Source organism: Danio rerio, chromosome 24 (assembly GCF_052040795.2).
Source record: "Danio rerio strain M-AB ecotype USA chromosome 24, GRCz13ab, whole genome shotgun sequence".
Lineage (NCBI taxonomy): Eukaryota > Metazoa > Chordata > Actinopteri > Cypriniformes > Danionidae > Danio > Danio rerio.
This window is the reverse complement of record NC_141044.1, coordinates 36,857,963-36,880,671: the sequence shown is the minus strand read 5'-3', so window position 1 is coordinate 36,880,671 and position 22,709 is coordinate 36,857,963. Positions and strand designations below refer to the sequence as shown.

General features: G+C 38.4%; 1 protein-coding gene across 5 annotated transcripts; it reads right to left on the bottom strand.

Annotated features, from left to right (window-relative positions):
• Positions 1-831: 831 nt before the first annotated feature.
• Positions 832-22,246, bottom strand: LOC110438357 (dynein axonemal heavy chain 5). Of its 5 annotated transcripts, none has more exons than XR_015525338.1 (8): positions 22,182-22,246; positions 7,466-7,704; positions 7,257-7,348; positions 5,800-5,981; positions 4,503-4,577; positions 3,624-3,696; positions 3,080-3,537; positions 832-2,868 (listed from the first exon to the last, which is right to left on the bottom strand). XR_015525338.1 is itself a non-coding variant. In XM_087310184.1 (8 exons), the coding sequence occupies exons 4-8, from the start codon at positions 5,833-5,835 to the stop codon at positions 2,244-2,246; spliced, it is 333 nt and encodes a 110-aa protein (XP_087166310.1). In that variant the 5' UTR covers positions 5,836-5,981; positions 7,257-7,348; positions 7,466-7,704; positions 22,182-22,246; the 3' UTR covers positions 1,450-2,243. The 5 variants fall into 5 exon arrangements, 1 of the variants encoding a protein (XP_087166310.1); XR_015525341.1 differs by lacking the exon at positions 22,182-22,246 and having other exon boundaries at positions 1,450-2,278; positions 3,424-3,520; positions 5,800-5,855; positions 5,929-5,981; positions 7,466-7,604; XM_087310184.1 differs by having other exon boundaries at positions 1,450-2,278; positions 3,424-3,537.
• Between the last annotated feature and the right edge of the window lie 463 nt (positions 22,247-22,709).

Below are 22,709 nucleotides of genomic sequence, written 5' to 3'. Positions count from 1 at the left end.
AATAATAATAATAATAATACTGAAATCACTCAAATCAGCAAATAAATGAGAGTGATACATTCATCAGAAATTTATCAAGACACAATGAGTTCCCCAACAACAGCAGTTACATTTAATGTTTTAGTGGGAGTATAATGACATTATATATTACTTCTCGTTGTCTTAAATAAAATACAGCCAGAAAATACAGGATTTTTGGGTCTAATTGTTTAAGACATATGAAAGAAATAGTTAAAAACGATGGAAGAATGAATGAGAATACTAGAGTTTCCTTCTTGGGGCCCGTTTTTCGTAAGTGGACTATTCATTAGCTGGATTTAGTTTATTGACGATTTCACACGATCCAGGATTGTTTTGTTCTTCAAAACTGATCTAAGAGATGTTGTCATAGCAACAGTTCTGGTAGCTCAAACCTGCTAGGGAGCAGGCTCATTTCATGTAAACAGGATAAGATCAATTCAGTTCAAGCAAAGAGAATCCAGAAAGTATGTACCAAATTCTTAAACCGGTAGTTATATATATATATATATATATATATATATATATATATATATATATATATATATATATATATATATATATATATATATAACTATATATATATAACTATATATATATATATATATATATATATATATATATATATATATATATATATATATATATATATATATATATATATATATAACTATATATATATATACATATACATATATATATACATATATTTATATATACATATATATATATACATACTATATAAGTCAAATAATGCAAGTTTTGAGAAATAAAAAGGAATTTTAAAAACAAAAATAAACTGCAAATAAAAATCAAGCAGTGCAAAAACAATGTATTATTTGCATTTTTTTAAATACACATAAATTAAAAAAAATATTTTTCCAGTATTGCCTTTACAAAACCTCCCAATCTCTCAAGTCAATTGCAATGCTTATTTTGATTTGCTTTTCAGTCAACCATGAGTTTGCGATGCTGTTTTCTTTTTACACTACACATTTCAGTGTGTTTTACTTTCTGGCCCTGATTTGACAAGGGGGCAGAGTCACAGGAACTAATGCCCGGACCTGCTTCTTATGAAGCAACATCCTCAGCTGGTGACATCGTGACGCAAAGGAAATCAGCCATGAATCGCTGTCATAAATCGAATCGAGATTAAGTAAAATACCTGAACCTGTTTTTGGGGGGGCTGTTTAAATGGTCAAACAGTAAAACTCGCAAATCAAAATGAGCATTGCAATTGACTAGAGAGGTTTTGTAAAGGCAATAATGAAAAAATATATATTTAGCTAATATATGAATATTTTTTAAAAAGTTGCAAATTTTTTTTTTTTTTTTTTTTTGCATTGCTTGATTTTTACCTGCAGTTCTTTATTTTTGTTTGCAAAATTCCTTTTATTTCTCAAAACTCAATTTTCCCTTTGTGATTTTTTTGAGATTTGCATTATTTTACAATTTTTTTGTTCAATATTTTATTTTTTGTTTGCAAAACTTTCATGTTGCAAGTATATATGGCCCTAGATTGACTCTATAAAAAGCACAGGCAGGCTTTACTTTGTCATGTACATCCTACTAGAAAGCCCCTAATATGAATATGAGTTTTATTTTTCAGCATGATAATGATCCCAAACAAACTGCTAATGTAATGGACAGAAAAATGTAGAGCAATTTGCAAAAATTATGTAAAATCTAATGTAATTTGGAGAGAAAATCAGTTGATGAAACAAAGAGAGTAATGGAATGGCCTCAACAGAGTCCAGACCTAAATATTATATACAGTATGTATAGGCAATGTTACAGGCAGTATGAGAATAACCTGGAGAAAAAAAGAAAGATAAGACATGCTAAAGCTAACTCTTTGAATTGCTGAAAGATGCTTGATTTTAATAGCAAATAATTTCAGAAAAAACTCTACAAAAAAGTTCAATCTGCCTTGGTACGCATGCTCAGTGCACCCTTAGGCAATGTTCACATTCATTCAAATGAAATGAGCTAAATAGAGCAATTGATTTAATCAAACCAAACCCAACAAATGTGAACACACCCAGTATTTATTATGATCCCGGCATCTTGAATGTATTTATACTGGCCTGTCAGTAAGGGGAGTAATCACAAGACGATCAGTGCAGCCCAGATGCTCATTACAGTAATCAAACTCCACATCTGTGATTTAAATTATGCATCTGTCTGTGTCATCTATAAAGTAGAAACGGGACTGCTTCTGCCATTCAAAGTCTAACAGTGACCGGATCTTCATTTGTGCCTTAAGAGGAAGATAGAAAACAAGGCAAACATTGAAAGTAAAATAAATTCATGTTTGGAGGTTAAAGCCTAATACTGTGTAAAGAGACAGTTCACCCAAAAATGAAAATGATCTCATCATGTATTTTCCCTCATTATGAGTTTCTTTCTTCTGTTCAATACTAAAGGTGATAATTAGAAAACTACTAGCTGCTGGGACCCATCAACTGCTATAGCAGGAAAATAAAATACTTTGGATGTTAGCTGGTACCAGCAACCAGATATGTTTTTTTTGTGCCCAGCAGAAAAAAGAAACTTGAAGGTTTTGAGTGAATGGTGAGTAAAAGAGGAGATAATATAAAGGTGCAGTGTGTTGGTTTGACACCCAGTGGTTGAACTCGGTATTGCATTCGAGGATCAATGACAACGACAAATGATTGAGGACCAAAAGCAGCTGAACTGACTATCGAGTCTAAACGCTAATTTAAATCGTCTTCTATATAAAAGCAACCGCATGCGATAAAGAAGGAATAATTTCCATATCAAAAGGAGCTTTTATCCTAACCAATAGCTGAAATTTATATTTTAGAATCAGGTAAACCTCAGGTTCACCTCGTGTGCTTTATTCGAGGTAAAATGCTAATAATGTGAGTTTGAATGCCCTTTTACATGACATTTATTACCATACTACTGAAAGCAGCAGCAGATAGTTCACCTCAGATCTTCAAAATAAAATAAACCGTTTGAAATTAAACTTTAAAAACTGTGACTCAGTGCAAGCCAACACATATAGCAGTGGGACAGGTGTACCTAATAAAGTGGCCGGTGAGTGTATATGTTATACCAATCTGGTACTAAAACGTGTTGACAGTAATCTGATCACAAGTGATTAACATGCATTGAAATGCATCTCATGACCACTTGTGTTTAGATTCCATCATGCTCCACATCACTTCTGCAAAAGCACTCAGTGTGATTTACGAGTACTATTGAATGAAGAACCCCATGTCGATGAATGAACCATTAAGAGCCAGTTTACACCTGCATTTAACGTCTCTTACATCAGTAACTGGATTGACAGAAACTCATCTTAATAGCAGTAGTAAATGGAGCCTTTAATGATTTCCCAAGCATAATTTTTGAAATTCACTGAATCATATAATATACCTCCTGCGACTTGAGGGCTTGGTTCATGACTTGAGTAAAAAGAAACTCCAGATTGTGCAGGATACTCTGAGCAGTCAAGCATTCCAAAATTCACCTCCTGCAGAGAAAGACATACTGTAAGACAATCAAATACTCATTGATGGTACCAACATGGCCAGTCACAGTCATAAACACACACACACACACGCACACACACTGACCTGGGATATGTTTGTAGTGGTTATGGCCTTGTCTGTGATTTTTCAAGAAAAACAAACACTGTCCGGTAAGAGCCTGCAATCAGTAAAGAGTAATGCGGTTCATTGTTTTTCTCCCAAGCAACAGGCATACGTATCTAGTACTTAGTCACTCGCCATTTAGAACATGCTGTCCATCTGAAGCTACTTAAAATGCATTAATTGTATGACTGGAACAACCTGTTTCCTCATCATTTCAGGCTTCAATGTCACATGATTCTTCAGAAATCATTAATAAAACAATTTAGTGCTCCAGTTAAATCAATTTTAGTTTAGGTTTTTTTTGGAAATACTTGTTTTTCTCAGGAGTATTTAAAGGATTTATAGACAGTTCGCTGACCTCACTTTAATGGTAGTGTTAGGTTTTAATTAGAGGAGTACCTGTAATAGCCGAGCTCACCTTTGCCCCTGACATGCCAATAATAATAATGAATAACGGCACAATGCAATTTGATTGATTGAAAGCAGCAGTGTGTTAATTGTGTTTTTGTGATTAATGCTCCTCGTCACTGGCATGCTCAGTTTGGGAGTTGTGGAGCTGCGCATCAATGGATTTGCTCTTCAGTGTTTGGACTTTCAGCAGTGAAATTTAAACCACACTGAACTAAACTAAACTGAACTTCAACTCTGAAAACTGGACTGACACAGTTTACATTTACTAGAACTTCTATGTTAAGCTGCTTTGACACAATTTACATTGTAAAAGCGCTATAAAAAAAAAAAAAAAAAAGAGGTGTCGTTCCCAGAATTGGACTACAGTGAAATACAGGAAGAAATTGACTTGTTTGTGGTAAAACAGGCAAACGCTTTTAGGATATTTGGCAGTCAAGTAGTAGGTTTTACCGATTCAGTAGCTTGGTAGAACAACATGAGACTTTTTGAGCCATTGGCTGAGAAGAATTCCTCGATCATGTAGAACTGCAGAATCAAAGTTCACACATTTATACGCACACAGTGAATGTTTTTGTGGTATTGAGAATGTCAACAGTAGGGATGCACAAAGTATGCAATATTGTTGTGAAGTGTTGCGATAACGATATTTCTAACATTATAATATTTGATGAGAAAAAATGCTATTTAAAAAAAGTAATATAAAACTAAACTGGTATAGATATTTTTAGAATTAAGAAATAGTTTTGAAACAAATATTTGCGCTTAACAAACTAAATTAATTATTTTTAGGCTTATTGATGTCTGTGCGTAAAGGTTTCTCTATCCACGAGAGCAAAGTAGATCATTTATCTCTCATTCTCGCACTGCAGATGCTCTGTTTAACTGTTTTCTTACTAGTGAAATGCTCAGTTGGGGGATGAGACTCTGATTGGTTTATTCTCAAAACACACCTTTAACTCATTAAGAAAATAAGCTCAACCCTTTTAGACCTTGTGCCACGGCGCAAAGCGGATTTTTCCGTCCTTATATTAGCAAAAATGCATTCTGACATGCCTTGAAAGTGTTTGCGCCCTGCGTTTTGCGCTTTGCGCATGGACCGTCAAAATAGAGCCCTTTAAAAAATGAGTGACTCTTATTGGCGTTGTATTTTTCCTCTCTCCTCTTAATTCCCACCATTAGTATGTATTTTCAGCTCTAGAGTCACCTTTGGGTTGCTCCAGGCAATAACAGAACAGCAACTACTGGGGATATAGGCCCCATCTGATTGGTCAAATTTATATCAACAAACAACACATAAAATAAATGTCATGTCAAGAGTTCACATTTAGATATTGCTTGACTTTATTTGCAGGTTTGGCATTCTGTCCTGGGAGAGAACCCTAAGCTTGGAGATAATTGAGCCCAGGGCTCCCGTCTGGTCAATTAGCATATAAGGGGGTCCGAGATCAGGTAGGTCTCAAAAGCTCCCCCTGGAAAAGGAGAAAAAGGAGGAGATGGGGTGGAGGAGGGATTCTTCCAAAACGAAAGCAGTAGGAATTGGTTTATTTATTGTAGGCTTGGATCAATCTGATTGCATTATCGTTGATTACGCCAGCCACGATTAATCATCTCTCGAAAATTAGTTAATAAAACTTCACTTCACACAACTGCAATATGTACAGTATATTTCATATACTATTATTGTAATAATGTAATTTTTTGGTGATATGATGTGCACTTCTAGTCAACAGTATCATATTTTACACACCTTATCATCCGCGATCATAGCTCCCTCGACTTCCATGTCTGCCAGGCTGATCGCCTCTGCAATGACAGAGATGAGGTATTTGTGTCGGGAATCAAGAGCTGCTCTGCGCTCATCTTTAAAAGCTCTGACCAGTTAAACTTTCTCCTTCTGGGCTTCATTTGACAGTATCACAGAGCGTTTCCCTGATATCCAAGAGAGAGAGAGAGAGAGAGAGAGCGAGAGAAAGAGAGAGAGAGTCAAAATTGTTTATAGCAAAACTACAGACATGTGCAACATGAACTGACATCCACATAACAAAGCATGTTCAGTAAAACTGACTTAACAAATCAAATATTTATTTATAAGTTTTTTTTGTCATTTTGTGTGTAGTATTACATTTCAAATTGTTTAAAAGAAATAATAATAAATAAACAAATGACCCTGGTCTTGCAGTATGTTGCGTGGATACAGTTGAAGTCAGAATTATTAGCACCCCTTTGATTTTATTTCTTTTTTTTTTAATATTTCCAAAATGATGTTTAGCAGAGCAAGGAAATTTTCACAGTATATCTGATAATTTTATTTCTTCTGTATAAAGTTTCATTTGTCCTATTTTGGCTGGAATAAAAGCAGTTTTTAATTTTTTATGAACTATTTTAAGGTTAAAATTATTAGCCCCTTTAAGCCATTTTTTTTTTCGACTGTACAGAACAAACCATCGATATTCAGTAACTTGCCTAATTACTCTAACATGCCTAGTTAGCCTAATTAACCTAGTTAATCCTTTAAATGTCATTTTAAGCTGTATAGAAGTGTCTTGAAAAATATCTAGTAAAATATTATTTACTGTCATAATGTCATAGATAAAAAAAATCAGTTTATAGAGATGAGTTATTAAAACCATTACACTTAGAAATGTGTTGAAAAAATCTTCTCTCCGTTAAACAGAAATTGGGGGGAAAAATAAACAGGCTAAAACTTCAGGGGGGCTAATAATTCTGATTTCAATTGTATATGTTTTGGCAAAAGTACAGGTCAAAATTATTGATTTTTCTTTAATGCCACACATCATTAATCATGTTTGATGAAAAAAATGTAGTGAATGTCCTGGAAATATATACAAACTCACATTTTGATTAGTAGCCTTAGCCTAATATGCATTGCTAACAGCTTAATTTAGACAACTTAAAAAAACTGACACTGATGACTTATGATTTTGTAGTCCAGGGTCTCTCTCTCTCTCTTACACATAAACACAGACACAGACACACACAGACACAGACACACACAGACACAGACACACACAGACACACACAGACACACAGACACACAGACACAGACACACACACACACACACACACACACACACACACACACACACACACACACACACACACACACACACACACACACACACACACACACACACACACACACACACACACACACACACACTAAATATTAAATCGTTTACTCACAGCAGTTTGGACTGGGGCGGGTACATCAGTTGGTAATGCATGTTCAATGTTTTTTATCTTTCGCAATCTGAGTCTTCTGTGTTTAATCACACCTACAGTACATTTAGGAAGACATACAATGGAAAAATCCTACTTATCAGTACATTAAAACCATATGTGGTTGTAAAAGGTCAATCTGTTAATCTCACACACAAACACTCTCATCATACCAGTTTTTATAGTGGTTAGTGGTGGTTTTACTTCTAGGTCCACATGTGAGGATATGAGTGGGTTCCTTATATCATCTTTCTCTTTTTCATGAGGTGACCCAGTGTTTTCCTCCTCAAACTTAAAGCTTTGTTTCTCTTCCATGGACACGTCATACTTCTGACTTAGGATCAGTTTCCCCTTATGCGCCGTTGACTTCCATAGGACGAGACTCTTTGTTTTCTGTCATTTTTGGGAATGTCTAGGATGTTCAAATAAGACATTTTTCAACATTTACAGACACCCAGGTTTTACACTGCAGATACCGTATACCAGGGCTCACCAAACTTGTTCCTGGAGGGCCGGTGTCCTGCAGATCTTAGGTCCAGCCGTAAAATCAAACACATCTGAACACCTAATCAAGGTCTTACTATGCATACTTAAAACATCCAGGCAGGTGTATTGAAGCAAGTTGGAGCTAAACCCTGCAGGGACACCGGCCCTCCAGGACCGAGATTGGTGATGCTTGTCGTATACAATACCAGAATGGTATCCTTTAATGGCACATTAATAGTTAACATAATGTATTTAAGTCTAGTTAAACTGGATATTTTACTTAGATGCAATTTTTTAAGGTGAGGCTCAGCAGGTTTTTTCATGCACATGTCAATTTGGAATCGTCAGCCCTATTTGAAAAATGAGAAGAAAAAAAGCTTTTGTGTCTGTATATTTCAGTTATAACACAAATTTTAAAGACAGTTCTGTCAAAAAGATGTGTTATTATAAATCTATTTATATAATGTTTATGCCAGTTTATTTAAGTCTCTAATCTCCACTTCATCAGTGCTTACACCAAATCTACAGTGCTCAGAATATAAGTACACCTCACACATATCTTTCTTTTAAATTCATATTTTAATAGGAAGCTATACAATATCATATTTGTGCATATATATTAAATTAGTCAGTACTGAAGCCAAATCTGCAGCTTATCAAACAAAATAACTTACGATAATGGTCCAAAAACTAGTATACCCAAATATATATGTTACAGAAAAATATTAAAAACAAATGTTAAAAAGAGGGAAAAAATTAAAAGAAGCAAAAAAATTAATTAATTAATGAAACATTTACTTGTAATTTTGTAGGTTGTAATTGTTTTATTAACTTTCAATCTAAACTATTATTTTATTAAATATATCAATTTAATAAATCTGTTTTGTTTAAATGCACCAAAAACATTGCCTATATTGACTGAGAAATGGATAAAAATTATTCATTTTCAAAATAGGGTGCACTTAATCATACTGAGCACTGTTTACTGCTAAAAAAAAAACAAAATAATAAAGGAAACACTTAAAAAACACAATGTAAGTCCAAGCGTTCCCTTTATTTATTTTTTAGCAGTATATTTTATTCTACAAATATTGTGAATGTTTTTTTTCTGGCTGTTCACAGTATTATTTGAATTATGAAGAGATAAAACTTCTCCAAATTCCCTATGTAAAAACTTTTCACTCAAATGTCAAAAAAGAAAAAAGAAAACAATCATTTCAATGTTATGGATGCAGCCTTTATGATGCAAGCTGAGATTGCATCACTCGAGAAGGCACTCAATGGAGTGAGTGACATCACTGTGACGGGTCGGGTTAGGGGTGGGGTTAGGTGAGTGCATTAAAAAGCATAGGATGCAGCTCAGATTGCACTGCACCAGGTCTGCATCCAGACCCCTCTCAATCATTTTGAAGATGACTTCATCCAAAGTTCAAATGTTTGTGGTCCTGGAAGTTTAATTAATGACTACTTTGTACCTTCAAATATAAAACTTATAAAAAAAAATTAAAAATAAATGAAAAAAAAATATATATATATATATATATATATATATATATATATATATATATAAAGTGTAATACTGGGGAAGTATGGTGATTTAAAAAAAAAACTAAGAACAAACTTTTTTTTCTTTACCCTGTCTATTTCTATGCAGGACGAAACCTGCAAAACAATAAATAAATAAAAGTATAAATATGTAAATATAAAAATAAAAATAAATTAAAGCTGCAAGCAGCGATGATAGGGACCTCGCACCCGGGCTCACCGCCGCCCGGTGGCCTCAGGATGACAGAAAACAGTAAACAATAATATCTTAAGCCGATATATATAAAAAACCTGAGAAAATCACAGATTTATGCCAAACTTCCTTCTGTCAGTAGGTGGCGCTGTGACTGTGAATAAATATTGCAATGTAGATTTCTTCAGGAGTGGAATTTAATCAATCATGTGAAGTTTCAGGCTGATCGGACATTGTGTGGTTAAGTTATAAGGACTTCCTGTTCCATGGCGAAGCGTTGAGGTTTGTCATGCCACCACAAAGTCGACCCTCTGCAAAAACTCTAGATCTTCACAATATATCAACGATAGAGCTTTCAGATAACAATCAACCAAATTTGGTGCTGATACGAAAAAATTTGTGGGAGGAGTTTATTACTCTGTAAATCATGACATTTTCTGTGGCCAGCAGGTGGCGCTATTACTGTATCTGGATATTGGCATGTAAACGTGTTCAGGTCAGGACTGTTATTAAATGTGTGAATTTTGAGGCAGATCGGATAATGCATGCCAGAGTTATAATGACTTCCGGTTTTGTGGCGAATCGTCAAAGTTTGCGAGGCCGCCACGGACACGCCCATCGACAAAACTTTTAAAGCTTCGCAATTTAACATCGCCAAGGCCTTTAGATGACAAAACCCAATTTTGGTGTCGATAGGATAAAATCCCTAGGAGGAGTTCGTTAAGATACAAAGCCTGGAAATGGCAAAAATGCCACTTATTTGCCGCAGGAAGTTAAAAATATCCGACTTCCTGTTGGGTTTGAGATATGGCTCCAAGAGACTTTTTCGTATGTTTTGGTGTGTTTGAGGGGTGTGCCAATTTTCGTGCATGTGCGTGATTCGTAGATCAGGGGCTCGTCCGTTTAATTTTTCTAGGTGGCGCTGTCGAGCCCTTTTGCCACGCCCACTTCATTATTGTTATAAGGATGTGTTCAGGGGAGGACTTTTATCAACCATATGAAAATTCAGGCAGATCGGACTTTATGTGGTTGAGTTATAAGGACTTCCTGTTCCATGGCGAAGCGTTGAGGTTTGTCATGGCGCCACGGACACGCCCCTCTCCGAAAACTTTAGATCTTCACAATATATCATCGCTAGAGCTTTCAGATAACACAACCCAAATTTGGTGCTGATACGAAAAAATTTGTGGGAGGAGTTTGTTACACTGTAAAACATGTCATTTCCTGTGGCCAGCAGGTGGCGCTATAACTGTATCTGGATATTGGCATGTAAATGTGTTCAGGTCAGGACTCTTATCAAGCGTGTGAATTTTGAGGCAGATCTGATAATGCATGCCCGAGTTATAACGACTACCTGTTTTGTGGCGAATTGTCAAAGTTTGCGAGGCCGCCACGGACACGCCCATCGACGAAAACTCTAAAGCTTCGCAATTTAACATCGCCAAGGCCTTTAGATGACAAAACCCAATTTTGGTGTTGATCGGATAAAATCCCTAGGAGGAGTTCGTTAAAATACAACGCTTGGAAATGGCAAAAACGCCACTTTTTCGCCGCAGGAAGTCAAAAATATCCGACTTCCTGTTGGGTTTGAAATATGGCTCCAAGAGACTTTTTCGTATGTTTTGGCATGTTTGAGGTGTGTGCCAATTTTCGTGCTTGTGTGTGATTGGTGGATCGGGGGCTCGTCCGTTTAATTTTTCTAGGTGGCGCTGTCGAGTCATTTTGCCACGCCCACTTCCGAGACCCATATCAACCTGCTATTTACACCGGGTTTGGTGTGTTTGCAAATTTTCATGAGTTTTTGGGCATGTTTAGACCCTCAAAAGTGCCCCGAAAGGGGGCGGAATAATAATAATAATAATAATTAAAGCTGCAAGCAGCGATGATAGGGACCTCGCACCCGGGCTCACCGCCGCCCGGTGGCCTCAGGATGACAGAGAACAGCGAACAAAAATAATTTAAGCCAATATATATATAAAAAACCTGAGAAAATCACAGATTTATGCCAAACTTCCTCCTGTCAGCAGATTGCGCTAAGACTGTGAGTCAAGATTGGCACGTAGATGCCTTCAATAAAGGAATCTTATCAACCATGTAAATTTTCAGGCAGACGAATATTGTTTAACTTAGTTATAAGCCAAACTTCTGGTTGCCAGCAGGTGGCACTATGACTGTCAATCAATATTGACATTTAAATGTCTTCAGAAGAGGAATTTATTCAACCATGTGTAGTTTCATGCAGATAAGACATTGTGTGGCTGAGTTATAAGCCAAAATTCCTTCTGTCAGCAGGTGGCGCTATGACTGTGACTCAATATTGGCATCTAGTTGTATTCAGGAGAGGACTTTTATCAACCATGTGAAGTTTCAGGCAGATCAGACATTGTGTGTCTGAGTTATAAGCCAAACTACCTTCTGCCAGCAGGTGGCACTATGACTGTGTCTCAATATTGGCTTGTGGATTTCTTCAGGAGAGGATTTTAATCAACTATGTGAATTTTCAGGCAGGTCAGGCATTGTGTGGCTGAGTTATAAGCCAAACTTCCGGTTGCCAGCAGGTAGCGCTATGACTGACTCGATATTGTTATGTGGATGTGTTCAGGAGAGGAATTTATTCAACCATGTGAAGTTTCAGGCAGATCGGACATTGTGTGGTTGAGTTATAAGAACTTCCTGGTCAATGGCGAAGCGTTGAGGTTTGTCATGCCACCACGGACACACCCCTCAGCGAAAACTCTAAATCTTCGCAATTTAACATCACCAAGGCCTTTACATGACAAAACCAAATTTTGGTGTTCATCGGATAAAATCCCTAGGAGGAGTTTGTTAAAATACAACGCCTGGAAATGGCAAAAATGCCTCTTTTTTTTCAGCAGGAAGTTAAAAATATCCGACTTCCTGTTGAGTTTGAGATATGGCACCAAGAGACTTTTTCGTATGTTTCGGCATGTTTGAGGTGTGTGCCAATTTTCGTGCATGTGAGTGATTCGTACATCAGGGGCTTGTCCGATTAATTTTTGTAGGTGGCGCTGTCGAGTCTATTTGCCACGCCCACTTCAATATTGTTATGTAGATGTGTTCAGAAGAGGACTTTTATCAACCATGTGAAGTTTTAGGCAGATTGGACATTGTGTGGTTGAGTTATAAAGCCTTCCTGTTCCATGGCGAAGCGTTGAGGTTTGTCATGCCGCCACGGACACGCCCCTCTGCAAAAACTCTAGATCTTCACAATATAACATCGCTAGAGCTTTCAGATAACACTACCCAATTTTGGTGCTGATACGATAAAATTTGTGGGAGGAGTTTGTTACTCCGTAAATCATGTCATTTCCTGTGGCCAGCAGGTGGCGCCATAACTGTATCTGGATATCGGCATGTAAATGTGTTCAGGTCAGGACTCTTATCAAACGTGTGAATTTTGAGGCAGATCGGATATTGCATGCCTGAGTTATAAAGGCTTCCTGTTTCGTGGCGAATCGTCAAAGTTTGCGAGGCCGCCATGGACACGCCCATCGACGAAAACTCTAATCCTTCGCAATTTAACATCGCCAAGGCCTTTAGATGACAAAACCCAATTTTGGTGTCGATCGGATAAAATCCCTAGGAGGAGTTCGTTAAAATACGACGCCTGGAAATGGCAAAAACGCCACTTTTTCGTCGCAGGAAGTTAAAAATATCCGACTTCCTGTTGGGTTTGAGATATGGCTCCAAGAGACTTTTTCGTATGTTTTGGTGTGTTTGAGGTGTGTGCCAATTGTCGTGCGTGTGTGTGATTCGTGGATCGGGGGCTCGTCCGTTTAATTTTTCTAGGTGGCGCTGTCGAGTCATTTTGCCACGCCCACTTCCGAAGCCCATAACAAACGTAAATTTTCGCCACTTCTGAGGCGTGTGCAAAGTTGCGTGAGTTTTCGGGCATGTTTAGCCCCTCTAAATCGCGATTCATTGGAGAGAAGAATAATAATAATAATAATAATAATAATAAACGGAGCAATTCCAATAGGGCCTACGCACCGTTTCGGTGCTCGGTCCCTAATTAAAGCTGCAAGCAGCGATGATAGGGACCTCGCACCCGTGCTCACCGCCTCCCGGTGGCCTCAGGATGACAGAGAACAGTAAACAATAACAATTTAAGCTGATATATATAAAAAACCTGAGAAATCCACAGATTTATGCCAAACTTCCTCCTGTCAGCAGGTGGCGCTATGACTGTGACTCAGTTTTGTCATGTAGATGTCTTCAGGAGAATAATTTTATCAACTATGATAAGTTTCAAGCAGTTCTGACATTGTGTGGCTGAGTTATAAGCCAAACTACCTTCTGCCAGCAGGTGGCGCTATAACTGACTCAATATTGTTATGTAGATGTGTTCAGGAGAAGACATTTATCAACCATGTGAAGTTTCAGGCAGATCGGACATTGTGTGGCTGAGTTATAAGCCAAACTACCTGTTGCCAGCAGGTGGCGCTATGACTGTTACTCAATATTGGCATGTAGATGTGTTTAGGAAAGGACTTTTATCAACCCTGTGAAGTTTCAGGCTGATTGGACATTGTGTGGCTGAGTTATAAGCAAAACTACCTTCTGTCACTAGGTGGCGCTATGACTGACTCAATATTGGCATTTAGATGTCTTCAGGAGAGGAATTTAATCAACCATGTAAAGTTTCAGGCAGATCATACATTGTGTGGTTGAGTTATAAGGACTTCCTTTTTCATGGCGAAGCGTTGAGGTTTGTCATGCCACCACAGACACGCCCCTCTGCGAAAACTCTAGATCTTCACAATATATCATCGCATGAGCTTTCAGATACACAACCAACCAAATTTGGTGCTTATATGAAAAAATTTGTGGGAGGAGTTTATTACTTTGTAAATCATGACATTTTCTGTGGCCAGCAGGTGGCGCTATAACTGTATCTGGATATCGGCATGTAAACTTGTTCTGGTCTGGACTCTTATCAAACGTGTGAATTTTGAGGCAGATCGGATAATGCATGCCTGAGTTATAACGACTTCCTGTTTTGTTGCGAATCGTTAAAGTTTGCGAGGCCGCCACGGACACACCAATCGATGAAAACTCTTAAGCTTCGCAATTTAACATCGCCAAGGCCTTTAGATGACAAAACCCAATTTTGGTGTCGATAGCAAAAAATCCCTAGAAGGAGTTCGTTAGGATACAAAGCCTGAAAATGGCAAAAATGCCACTTATTTGCCACAGGAAGTTAAAAATATCCGACTTCCTGTTGGGTTTGAGATATGGCTCCAAGAGACTTTTCGTATGTTTTGGTGTGTTTAAGGTGTGTACCAATTTTCGTGCATGTGCGTGATTCGTAGATCAGGGGCTCGTCCGTTTAATTTTTATAGGTGGCGCTGTCGAGTCATTTTGCCACGCCCACTTCATTATTGTTATGAGGATGTGTTCAGGAGAGGACTTTTATCAACCATGTGAAGTTTCAGGCAGATCGGACATTGTGTGCTTGAGTTATAAGGACTTCCTGTTCCATGGCGAAGCGTTGAGGTTTGTCATGCCACCACGGACACGCCCCTCTGCGAAAACTCTAGATCTTCACAATATATCATCGCTAGGGCTTTCAGATAACACAACCCAAATTTGGTGCTGATACGAAAAAATTTGTGGGAGGAGTTTGTTACGATGTAAAACATGTCATTTCCTGTGGCCAGCAGGTGGCGCTATAACTGTATCTGGATATTGGCATGTAAACTTGTTCAGGTCAGGACTCTTATCAAACGTGTGAATTTTGAGGCAGATCTGATAATGCATGCCTGAGTTATAACGACTTCCTGTTTTGTGGCGAATCGTCAAAGTTTGCGAGGCCGCCACGGACACGCCCATCGACGAAAACTCTAAAGCTTCGCAATTTAACATCGCCAAGGCCTTTAGATGACAAAACCCAATTTTGGTGTCGATCGGATAAAATCCCTAGGAGGAGTTCGTTAAAATACGACGCCTGGGAATGGCAAAAACGCCACTTTTTCGCCGCAGGAAGTCAAAAATATCCAACTTCCTGTTGGGTTTGAGATATGGCTCCAAGAGACTTTTTCGTATGTTTTGGCATGTTAGAGGTGTGTGCCAATTTTCGTGCATGTGTGTGATTCGTGGATCGGGGGCATGTCCGTTTAATTTTTCTAGGTGGCGCTGTCGAGTCATTTTGCCACGCCCACTTCAATATTCTTATGTGGATGTGTTCAAGAGATGACGTTTATCAACCATGTGAAGTTTCAGGCAGATCGGACATTGTGTGCTTGAGTTATAAGGACTTCCTGTTCCATGGCGAAGCGTTGAGGTTTGTCAAACCGCCACGGACACGCCCCTCTGCGAAAACTCTAGATCTTCACAATATATCATCGCTAGAGCTTTTAGATAACACAACCCAATTTTGGTGCTGATACGAAAAAATTTGTGGGAGGAGTTTATTACTCCGTAAATCATGTCATTTCCTGTGGCCAGCAGGTGGCGCTATAACTATATCTGGATATTGGCATGTAAACGTGTTCAGGTCAGGACGCTTATCAAGCGTGTGAATTTTGAGGCAGATCTGATAATGCATGCCTGAGTTATAACGACTTCCTGTTTTGTGGCGAATCATCAAAGTTTGCGAGGGCGCCACGGAAACGCCCATCGACGAAAACTCTAAAGCTTCGCAATTTAACATCGCCAAGGCCTTTAGATGATAAAACCCAATTTTGGTGTCGATCGGATAAAATCCCTAGGAGGAGTTCGTTAAAATACAACGCCTGGAAATGCCAAAAACGCCACTTTTTCGCCGCAGGAAGTTAAAAATATCCGACTTCCTGTTGAGTTTGAGATATGGCTCCAAGAGACTTTTTCGTATGGTTTGGCATGTTTGAGGTGTGTGCCAAATTTCGTGCATGTGCGTGATTCGTGTATCGGGGGCTCGTCCGTTTAATTTTTCTAGGTGGCGCTGTCGAGTCATTTTGCCACGCCCACTTCCGAGACCCATATCAACCTGCTATTTACACCGCGTTTGGTGTGTGTGCAAATTTTCTAGAGTTTTCGGGCATGTTTAGACCCTCAAAAGTGCCCCGATAGGGGGCGGAATAATAATAATAATAATAATAATAATAAAAAACGGAGCAATTCCAATAGGGCCTACGCACCGTTTCGGTGCTCGGTCCCTAATAATAATAATAATTAAAGCTGCAAGCAGCGATGATAGGGACCTCGCACCCGGGCTCACCGCCACCCGGTGGCCTCAGGATGACAGAGAACAGCGAACAGTAATAATTTAAGCCGATATGTTTAAATCACAAATTTATGTCAAACTTCCTCCTGTCACCAAGTGGCACTATAACTGTGACTCAAGATTGGCATGTAGATGTCTTCAGGAGAGAATTCTTATCAACCATGTGAATTTTCAGGCAGATCAGTCATTTTGTGGCTGATTTATAAGCCAAACTACCTTCTGCCAGCAGGTGGCACTATGAATGATTTAATTTTGTTATGTGGATGTGTTCAGGAGAAGACTTTTATCAACCATGTGAAGTTTCAGGCTGATCACATTTTGTGTGGTTGAGTTATAATGCAAACTACATTCTGCCAGCAGGTGGCGCTTTGACTGTGACTCAAGATTGGCATGTAGATGCCTTCAGTAGAGGAATCTTATCCACCATGTGATTTTTCAGCCAGATCTGACATTGTTCGGCTGAGTTATATTTAATTTCCCGTTGCCAGCAGGTGGCGCTATGACTGTGACTCCATATTGGCATGTAGATGTCTTCAAGAGAGGAATTTAATCAACCATGTATAGTTTCAGGCAGATCAGACATTGTGTGGCTGAGTTATAAGCCAAACTACCTTCTACCAGCAGGTGGCGCTATTAGAGACTCAATATAATTATGTAGATGTGCACGGGAGAGTACTTTCATCAACCATGTGAAGTTTCAGGCAGATCAGACATTGTGTGGTGTAGTTATAAGGACTTCCTGTTCCATGGCGAAGCGTTGAGGTTTGTCATGCCGCCACGGACACGCCCCTCTGCAAAAACTTTAGATCTTCACAATATATCATCGCTAGAGCTTTCAGATGACAACACCCAATTTTGGTGCTGATACAATAAAATTTGGTGAAGTAGTATGTTACAATGTAAAACATGTCGTTTCCTGTGGCCAGCTGGTGGCGCTATAACTCTATCTGGATATTGGCATGTAAACGTGTTCAGGTCAGGACTCTTATTAAACATGTGAATTTTGAGGCAGATCGGATAATGCATGCCTGAGTTATAATGACTTCCGGTTTTGTGGCGAATCGTTAAAGTTTGCAAGGCCGCCACGGACACGGCTATCGACAAAACCTCTAAAGCTTCGCAATTTAACATCGCCAAGGCCTTTAGATGACAAAACCCAATTTTGGTGTCGATAGCATAAAATCCCTAGGAGGAGTTTGTTAAGATACAAAGCCTGGAAATGGCAAAAATGCCACTTATTTGCCGCAGGAAGTTAAAAATATCTGACTTCCTGTTGGGTTTGAGATATGGCTCCAAGAGACTTTTTCGTATGTTTTGGCGTGTTTAAGGTGTGTGCCAATTTTCGTGCATGTGCGTGATTCATAGATCAGGGGCTCGTCCGATTAATTTTTGCAGGTGGCGCTGTCGAGTCAATTTGCCACGCCCACTTCAATATTGTCATGTGGATGTGTTCAGGAGAGGACTTTTATCAACCATGTGATGTTTCGGGGAGATCGGACATTGTGTGGTTGAGTTATAAGGACTTCCTGTTCCATGGCGAAGCGTTGAGGTTTGTCATGCCGCCATGGACACGCCCCTCTGCGAAAACTCTAGATCTTTACAATATATCATCGCTAGAGCTTTCAGATAACACAACCCAAATTTGGTGCTGATACGAAAAAATTTGTGGGAGGAGTTTGTTACACTGTAAAACATGTCATTTCCTGTGGCCAGCAGGTGGCGCTATAACTTTATCTGGATATCGGCATATAAACGTGTTCAGGTCAGGACTCTTATCAAGCGTGTGAATTTTGAAGCAGATCGGATAATGCATGCCTGAGTTATAACGACTTCCTGTTTTGTGGCGAATCATCAAAGTTTGCGAGGCCGCCACGGACACGCCCATCGACGAAAACTCTAAAGCTTCGCAATTTAACATCGCCAAGGCCTTTAGATGACAAAACCCAATTTTGGTGACGATCGGATAAAATCCCTAGGAGGAGTTCGTTAAAATACAACGCTTGGAAATGGCAAAAACGCCACTTTTTCGCCGCAGGAAGTCAAAAATATCCGACTTCCTGTTGGGTTTGAGATATGGCTCCAAGAGACTTTTTCGTATGTTTTGGCGTGTTTGAGGTGTGTGCCAATTTTCGTGCATGTGTGTGATTCGTGGATCGGGGGCTCGTCCGTTTAATTTTTCTAGGTGGCGCTGTCGAGTCATTTTGCCACGCCCACTTCCGAGACCCATATCAACCTGCTATTTACACCGGGTTTGGTGTGTGTGCAATTTTTCGTGAGTTTTCGGGCATGTTTAGACCCTCAAAAGTGCCCCGATTGGGGGCGGAATAATAATAATAATAATAATAATAATAAAAAACGGAGCAATTCCAATAGGGCCTACGCACCGTTTCGGTGCTCGGTCCCTAATAAAAAACGGAGCAATTCCAATAGGGCCTACGCACCGTTTCGGTGCTCGGTCCCTAATGAGTAAATAAATCCTTAAATCCTAACGTAGACAAACCATGTTCCGTACACTTTTCGCTATTCAGCGCACTCAAACGACCACTCCTCCGTCATTGAGAGCCAGATAAGCATGCTTGTGTGTTCATTCTCTGGGGGAATACCTATTGCACAATCCAAATCTTGATTGATGTCTTTTGGACCAGTGGTTTTTGAGAAAAGATGGGATAAGTACCGCCTTCGCATGTGTACGGAAGATGATATTAACGGTGTTCCGTACAGGCAGGCACTTTTTTCCAGGGGTTTCAGTACAGCGTAACCGCTACTACGTCATCGAGTGGGCGTGGCCTATCTGTGAATTTGCATAGGTCACGGATCATGCGCAGATTGTGAAAACAGCCGTTAGATTCAGATACCTGTACGTATTCACAGGGGTTTCGTGTCAAATGCCTTTTATATGCAGTACTAAATAGCTGTCCTGATCGCAGGTGTTTCATGTGAAGTCAGTGTATGTTATATTAAACAAATTAACTTAAGATACCTCTCAGATTACATTAATACTGTTATAACTTAAGATACCTGTCCCGATCCTACGGCTTTTGTGTCAAATACTTTATATATCATATACATTAACATCAGATACCTGTCCTGATCCCAGGTGTTTCATGTATGATCACTTTTATATTATATACAGTAACATCAGATACCTGTCCTGATCCCAGGGGTTTCATGTATGATCACTTTTATATACAGTAACATCAGATACCTGTCCTGATCTCAGGGGTTTCATGTATGATCACTTTTATATACAGTAACATCAGATACCTGTCCTGATCCCAGGGGTTTCATGTATAATTACTTTTATATTCGTTAACATCACATACCTGTCCTGATCCCAGGGGTTTCATGTATGATCACTTTTATATACAGTAACATCAGATACCTGTCCTGATCCCAGGTGTTTCATGTATGATTACTTTTATATACAGTAACATCAGATACCTGTCCTGATCCCAGGGGTTTCATGTATGATCACTTTTATATACAGTAACATCAGATACCTGTCCTGATCTCAGGGGTTTCATGTATGATCACTTTTATATTATATACAGTAACATCAGATACCTGTCCTGATCTCAGGGGTTTCATGTATGATCACTTTTATATACAGTAACATCAGATACCTGTCCTGATCTCAGGGGTTTCATGTATGATCACTTTTATATTATATACAGTAACATCAGATACCTGTCCTGATCTCAGGGGTTTCATGTATGATCACTTTTATATTATATACAGTAACATCAGATACCTGTCCTGATCCCAGGGGTTACATGTATGATCACTTTTATATACAGTAACATCAGATACCTGTCCTGATCCCAGGGGTTTCATGTATGATCACTTTTATATTAGTTAACATCAGATACCTGTCCTGATCTCAGTTGTTTTGTGTATGATGACTTTAAATAAAAATAGAAAATAAATATGAGTTATGTTAATAAACTAAGATCGAGAAAGAAAAATTAACCACGATTTATTACAGAAAATGTGGTATTTATTTGTTTAAACATGACTGAATAACGTTACCATATTTTAAACTACAAAAACACGGTTAACCTTACCACAACCATTATTATTTGGTTTAAAATGGAAGTACAAAAGCCCAGAGACAGTAAAACGGATTAAAACGAGGTCAGCTGTTCTTGCTAATGAAATCTTTAAAATATAACATTATAACAACAAAAAAATAACCTGTATGATTGTTTTTTCCTTCGTTATCCACCGCGGTAGGTTCTTTATCCATAATCATCCTGTTTGAAATGACCGCGCTAAAAAAGAACCTGTACTGCGCATGACCGGTGACCTCTCAGGATTGTTTTTTTTTTAAGGGGGCGTTTCCCAAACACCGACCGAGCCACGCCCATTTTACGTCGTGGTAATGAAACCCCTGGAATTTAGTGCATGCCGTTCCGTACACGACTAAAATAGTGTTCCGTACAGGGCGCATAACTTTAATTTGCTGCCAAAAATGGGCATTGTTTGAAGTCTTATTAAAATCTTATGTCAGAATATACTATTATTGTGTTTAACTTGAAGTTAATGATATATTAAATAACTATTTTATGAAAGTTTTAAATGAAATAGCTTCAAAATCATTTACTTTTTATATCATGTTTATTTTATTACAGCATGACAATTTAAAATATTAAAACAATAAATTCATGCACATTGAAGCTAACTTGACTGACCTTTTATGAATATAAACATCATTACTGCAAAAGGAAGATCCAAACAGCGTTTGCAGCCTGTCTCTCAGGCGGAGAGTTGCGACATGCGGTATTTACCCACAATTGATGTTTAAACATCCCCATTTCAAAGCATTTATTCAACAAAAGATAATTTATTTAACAATTTGTGATAACATAATATTCACTTCATAAAGACTGGAATACTGTGTGATGCATAAATTAAATGCAAAAGCATATTGTCGGGGCTTTAAATGTCTCCCCTCCCAGGCGACACTCGCACTTTAAGCTTGCCCACTTTCTATTTTCAAGCGCATTAGGTGGACGTAGCAAACTTACTGATTTTACTCGTAAACATATAGTAGGAATGTCTCTGTTGTGGTTGGGGCTGAAAGAGTGAGAATTAAAGATTACACAGATATATAGCTTGCCTACGACCCATAAGTATTTATTCAGAGATTAACGTTAAAAGGTCATCTGTACGGAACATCGTTGTGTACGGAATATGGTTAGTCTACGTCACCATAAATAAAATAATAAATAAATAAATAAATAAATAAATATCTGTCTGTCAATCATCAGCAGGCTGTCTTTATGTCATCATTGGTAGATTGCTTCTTTTATTTTGGGAAAGAAAATATCCCTCTCCTCCCTGCATAAAGCGCCCAAGATTACCTTTTAACTTAACAAGAACACATATTTAGAGTAAGTAATGATTTTATTTCCCTTTGCAGTTAATTTAGCGCACTCACCTTGACTGAGGGTCCTCAAATCTGTGAGAACGAACTGAAAGCCTGAGGCAAAGTTTATTGTTGCTATGGTGATGGAGGCGCGCCTGAGCAGGACGCGAACGCAAATCAGACCATCAACAATTGATGAACTTGAGCCTTATTGAAAGGACATTTCGCCATTATAACTTTAATTGTAGAGGAATAAATGCATTATTTCACCTAAACCAAAAAGCACACTACATGAATACCCACAGTGACATCCGCAAATTTATCTTGTAGTGAGTGAAATTTGGTAACATAGCTTTTTTTTTTTTTCTTTACCTATTACATTACTGAATTGGAGAGGTTTGTAAAATATTTTAGGTCATATAAATAGGCTATAAGGCGACGCAGTGGCGCAATAGGTAGTGCTGTCGCCTCGCTGCAAGCAGGTCGCTGGTTCGAGCGACCTGGGTCGTGTGGAGCTTGCATGTTCTATAAATGTGAAATTATAGGGAAAAAAGTGATAGATTAACAACTGTAGCTTATTGTCATTTATTAGGCAAATAA

Excerpts from the sequence above, each read along its gene's own strand:
- LOC110438357 (XM_087310184.1), bottom strand. The coding sequence starts at position 5,835 with ATGGAAGTCGAGGGAGCTATGATCGCGGATGATAAG. Across the intron at positions 3,697-4,502 it reads TCTACCAAGCTACTGAATCG|GCTCTTACCGGACAGTGTTT; the intron begins GTAAAACCTACT and ends TACTGATTGCAG. Across the intron at positions 2,279-3,423 it reads AAGCCCTCAAGTCGCAGGAG|GCACAAATGAAGATCCGGTC; the intron begins GTATATTATATG and ends CTTCCTCTTAAG.